This window comes from Stegastes partitus, unplaced genomic scaffold, assembly GCF_000690725.1.
Source record: "Stegastes partitus isolate 25-593 unplaced genomic scaffold, Stegastes_partitus-1.0.2 Scaffold87, whole genome shotgun sequence".
In the NCBI taxonomy this organism is placed as follows: Eukaryota; Metazoa; Chordata; class Actinopteri; family Pomacentridae; genus Stegastes; species Stegastes partitus.
Genome location: NW_007577818.1, coordinates 194,429 through 200,446, shown reverse-complemented (window position 1 = coordinate 200,446; position 6,018 = coordinate 194,429). Strand labels below are relative to the sequence as shown.

Genomic DNA, 6,018 nt, shown 5'->3' with positions numbered 1-6,018 from the left:
ATGCAGTATTTCGTGATCTGTGATCACTTCTTTTCCAATTCAAGTCTATGGGAGCCAGGGCTTTTTGGAGCCAGCAGCTAGTGGACGTAGTGATGTTGCAGGTTTTTGACACTTCCGGGTTGGCTTCATTTTTCAGGGCCGGTTGCTACGTCCATCTTTTATACAGTCTATGTCTGTGACCAAGACGACACGCAGCTTTTTAACAGTGAGGGTAATTAACATGTTTCTGTAGTTTACTGGGCCTCCTGTTTAATGTTGTAACACCACACTGTCCCAAACATGACAATAAACCTCTTGTTTCTTGAATCTCTTGAATAATTTTGCAAACAGTTCACTGTCATTTTACAGATTTCAATGTTTTGTTAAATAACAGATAATAGTCAAAATGACCTTTTTCACAAATATAGAAACAATCAATAGACAGGAACATATTAGAATTACAATGTTGCTGTCGTAAACTGAACAAATTGCCATGTCAGGAGCTGAATTGTACTGAAATATAGTGATCCGATAGTTTGGGAGCAGAAAAATCTCAGTGTATTTTATTGCATCTAATTTCAATAACTTTCTCTCAACATGGAGCACTTGTGTTGATTTAATACGTCTCTGTAAGCCGCTGCCAAAGCAAACAGTTTGTGTGCTGCCAATATCCAGTATTGAATTTGATAAATCCAATCTGTTCTCATTTCCAGCGTATAGTAGATAACTGGCTGTCTGCCCTGTCAAAGCTTGGAGTCCTGACGTAACACTGGCCTCCTATGTGGAGGTGTGCTTCAGGTCAGTTTACCACACTGCCAGAAGACCTCTTTCACTAACGTTTGGTTTTTAATGGAGATCTACGGCACGCACTGTTTTAGCAGCATGTAGGAAAACAGCTTTATCATAGTTGTTTTTCAAATAATAAGCACTGTCTGTAAGGTACCAAATCCATCCTTATATCATCCTAACGACCATCTCGTTACCTAAAATACAACTCAGCAGGTTTGCAGATGTAATGCATTCTCTTATCGGAGATGCTGTTTTTGCAGTTTACAACTAAAGCACGTTTAAAAATCCTCACTGTTTGAAGACTGACTGACTGGATTTATTGATGGAGTAGCTGGTGAATAACAGGACGCTCGCTGCTACATGGGAAGAGTTTTGTCGGTAGTTAATGATGTGTTCAGAGTTCACCTTTATTCTCCGTCACGTGCAGACACCCAGGGGATACCCCGACCCAGCAGACGTGTGTCTGTGTTGTTGCGTCTGACAGTTTGTGACTGTGTGTGTGTTTCCCAGTGGACGGCAGGACAATGAGGCAGGGAGGAACAAAGATGACGTGTCATTGTTCTCTCCTCGGGGAGGTAAGACATCACAGCGGTGACTTTGCCACTCATCAGCGTTATTAAACACACACGTTGCATGTACACACTTTTACTTTCATTCACGCGTACGCCGTCAGAACTGACACACGCCCGCCTGCATCGACTTCATTCGACGTGCGACCGTCCGTCCACAGCGCACACACACCTCATGTCCACATCCTGGGGACAAAGGGCACCCTGAGCTCTCAGGTGTCACGAGATAGGAGAAGACAAAGCGAGAAAGAGACCAACGATCAGAGAGACAGTAAAAGAGAGAGGTGACACAAGGGAAGAAGGCAACGACAAGGTGGAAAGGACAGGAGGAAAGACGGGGGAGAGGAAAAATGAATCATTGCGCTGACAGCGGATCCCACATGAGCGGCAATCCTCGGGATGACCTGCCAGCTCCGCCTGTGTCATCACCGCTTTACATGCACCGTCTGACTTTCTCATCCGGCCGCACACTGAGCAGATAGAGCTCAGCTTCTCTGTGAAGTCAGTTCATGTGTTGTGTAAAAAATACAGTGTCTAACAAATTTATTCGACCACCACCCAACGTAAGGTTTTTGCCTAAACTAACAGCATTGGTAATTACCAAAATCACTTCTTATGTTTCTGTAATGGTTAATACACCAGTATGGAGAAGCTCTTCAACCCAAATGATATTTTTAATGCTAAAATGTAATTATTATTGTTACACATGGCTTTTTAAATTTACTATTTAACAGAAAAACAGAAAAAAAAATAGTAAACCACATTATTGTTTCTCACTTAAGATGTCAAATTTTTATTATTTACTTGCATTCCTGAATGGAAAAGTTAGTTTTATGGGTTGGATATTATGTTTGATTAATTTCTGACTTCTCAGAGAAGCCCAGTGAGACAGCTCAGATTGAAATTCCTCTTTCCTGTTCAAAATGGTAAAGCGTAGAGAGCTGAGTGCAAATTAAAGCACCTCATGATGCTGGATGGTCTGGGGAGGCCATTAAAAATATGGACTGAAAGACATTAAGAAGCAGTTTATGTGTTATTTTACTAAAGCTTAAGGCAAAAAAAAATAAAATAAAAATAAATAAATAAATAAAATATCCATAAATATAACCGTAAAAATCTGACAGAAAGGGTGTCAAGACAAATAAAAATAATAATAAATACTACTAGTAAATTGATGTTGACATTATTTAAGGTTACACTACAGTTTTACTTTTCTTGCTTCTCGCTTGAAAGCATCCTTTCTTGAGTTGACTCAGTTAAACACATTACAATATACAGCTGATTCCTGTTAGTTCTGGTTAATATTGGTGTTATTAAGGAACATTTCATTTAGGGCGGCTGTGGCTCTAAGCAGTTGTCCTCTGATCGTAAGGTTGGTGGTTCGATCCCTCGCCCCTCAACAGTCAAAGTGTCCTTGGGCAAGACACTGAACTCCAAGTTGCTCCCAATCACAGGCAGCACCTTGCATGGCAGCTCTGTCGCCATTGGTGTGTGAATGTGTGAGTAAATGGGTGAATAAGAAACACATTGTAAAGTGCTTTGAGTGCTGCTAAGGTAGAAAAACGCTATATAAGTGCAGTCCATTTACCATTTAGGAAGATAACATTCAGTAACGTTTAGGTGTATGTGTGTTAATCCCACCTGAGTTGTCTGTCCTTGCAGACAGCCACCATGACCAGCAGGTTTCCCAGGATGCTCATCAGCATGACCAGAGACAGGAAGCAGATCAGAGCCATCCGCTTTGGCATGCTGTCGCTATGGAAACGCCAAAAAAAAAAAAGACAGAACAACACGTCAGTTTCAAACCTGCAGAGTAAAACGATCAACTGTATCTTTTACAGAAGAAGAGTGACAGAGGGAAGAGGCTTAGCTTAGCTTAGCTGCACTAAGACAAGACTTTTATGTAGAAATCAATCTAATTGTGATCAGTCTGCAATGTGAGGAGTCAGCAAATCGTAATCCAATCTCACTCACTGCTTGACCCAGCGTAATTAAGTCCAGGTGTTAGCGCGGTCCTCAGCAGGTGAATTCCCGTCCAGTGTAATGACGCTTTTGTTGCTCATCAGTTTGTCTCAAGAGTGAACACTGATTTAACACCTTACTGGTCATTTTACCACCATGCTGATCAATCTGTGGAATAGGTTAGCTGCTTGACATTTATTTAAACAGATGCTCCTGTAGTGAAAACATTCAGCTGTCAGTGAGAAACATTTCTATCTCCTCCATCTCCGCCCCAGCCTGCTTCATCAGACCATCCAGCCAAGCAATAAAACTCAATTTAAAACTGGCGACACAAACATCAGAGCTAATGTACGTTAGCTGAAAGGTAATACCTTCTGGAACGTGAAGACCATGTTTATCTAAGCAAATGTCTGTTTTTCCGCTTCTTCTGATTGCTTCCACTTACATGACGGGCAGGTTTATTTTCACAGGGAGTAATGCGTTTCACATTTGTGGCTGATTGGTAATAAATGGTGAGGGGAGGTGACTGTGAGAGCACCAACTCAGATGAATCTCCTTTAGATGTATCATCATCCACGCCATTTGGTTTGGTTTTCATACAAAACTGAAGCAAAACAGGAAGACGATGAAACAGTCAAAAGTCTCGGTGCAGTCTACGATCTGGAATAACTTTTGAACAAGACGCCAGATATCACAAATATAAAACAAGTTTGACAAATGACATGAAAACTAGTCGTGTCAAAGCTTTCAGCTTACTATCGGTACATCCCCCCGACACCACCCTGGTCTATACTTCAATACTCGCTGATGATTCTCACCAATGCTCGAAAGCTACAGAACTTGGATGCCCGATGCCCTCGCTTCATTAGCACCGTGTGTTTAGCTTGTCCATACTGCGCTGACCTACCACTTTGCTCCAGTGCCTTCTGCCACACCTGAAAGCTATGCTGTCATTTGCAAAAGCTCCACCCCCCACATCCACCTGCTGGCTCCCAGCATTGTCACACCGTGTGCTGAGCTTAATGGGCAATGACAAGGTCAAAGCCAAGATGTCAAATGTCAAGTAGACTTACATAATAATCCATCCATCCATTATCTATACACCGCTTAATCCTCATTAGGGTCGTGGGGGGCTGGAGTCTATCCCAGCTGACTCAGGGTGAAGGCAGGGGACACCCTGGACAGGTCACCAGTCTATCACAGGGCTACACTTAGAGACAGACAACCAAGCACACTCACATTCACACCTACGGACAATTTAGAATCACCAATTAACCTCAACATGTTTCTGGACTGTGTGGGAGGAAGCCAGAGAACCCGGAGAGAACCCACGCTGCACGGGGAGAACATGGAGACTCCACGCAGGAAGATTCCGGTGCCCCCACCGGGATGCGAACCGGCATCCTTCTTGCTGTGAGGCAACAGTGCTAACCAACTGCGCCACCCTGCAGCCCTACATAATAATCCACAAACTGAAACTAAATAATCCACAGTAACTATGGCTGACTTTTAATTTCTCCAAAAAGCAACATTCTGATGTCAGAAAACTGTTCTGTGAGCGTATTGTTATAATTAAGTATGATTCAAGCTATTATGTGTTCTGAGTCTGTATTTTTCCATGAAGCCTATGGTTCTTATATTTAATTAAGTTTCAAGTTATTATGTATTCTGAGTTTGTATTTTGTGCTGAGCTTATGTCCTTGAAGATAATGTGGCCAGTGAGAACTGGTTTGCACACCTGGAGATAGTGGAAACTCCTCTTTTCTCTTAGATACGATTGCTACTTTAGCTACACGCCGTACCAACAACATCCGCACACGTTGCTTACCAAATATCAAGGACGTGGACAGAGCACAGAAGGATGCCTGTCCACACCATTAGTAACTGGCCAATTAAATCTTATCTATGTTCGGGGCAGGCCCAGCCCAAGAAGATATCTGTAACCTGGAACCGAAAACACTCAGTTCAGCTGGACATGAGATTCCTCTCTGTCCCTCTGAATTCCAGCGCTGTAAAACTTTACCTGTGACCTAAATAAATTCTGCATCTGAGAATTGAAGATTTCTCCGGCTTGTTCTTGGGCTTCCAACTAAAGAACCGGATCTAACAGTATGTTTACTTTTGTTTATTGGCTTAAACATTTTTTCATACATCTCCTGAGCGATGAGGCCTGTAAGTCGCGTCAGCACCATTGAAAGCGCCGAATGGCATAAAACTAAACACCTCTGACAATGAATATTCAAGAGCTTCCGCTGCTGAAGTCTCTGGCATTTTGACAAAGCGAGTTTGACAGAGTGATGTGCAATGAGCAGTTCATTTCCCTCAGACAGAGACCTCTATCACAGACTCACCGACACCTTCTTGGCCAACATGAAGTAAAAATGCAAAAAGGTCATTTTTCTTTTGGCCTGAGCTGGTGAAATGTAACAAGGTCAGATGTAAGGTGCTTATTCATGTTCCACCATAGGGGAATATGATGTATTTTACAGCAAAAAAGTGCAGGCATTGCATTTTGCACTCCTACACCCACAACCTTGGCGCGGATTCAACAAAATGTCTTAAGGTAAGGAAAAGTAGCGAGTTATGAATCAAAGCCCTCAGAGTGACTTGTGCGGTTTAAGAGCTCGTCGAAAATGACTTGTCTAATCTCGGACTTGTTTGACATTGGTAATGCATTACAGTAATCCTCCTGAGGTTTGCGGTCTCTTGCACTTGAAGG

The 6,018-nt window shown here is 42.5% G+C and overlaps 1 protein-coding gene across 1 annotated transcript in view; it reads right to left on the bottom strand.

Moving 5' to 3' along the window:
• htr4 (5-hydroxytryptamine receptor 4) overlaps positions 1–4,066 on the bottom strand; it is a 107,628-nt gene extending 103,562 nt beyond the window's left edge. The window contains exons 1-2 of the mRNA XM_008277043.1: positions 4,056–4,066; positions 2,979–3,092 (exon numbers count right to left, since the gene is read on the bottom strand). Coding sequence (XP_008275265.1) covers positions 2,979–3,092; positions 4,056–4,066 — 125 coding nt within the window. The remainder of the gene's footprint in view (positions 1–2,978; positions 3,093–4,055) is intronic.
• Between the last annotated feature and the right edge of the window lie 1,952 nt (positions 4,067–6,018).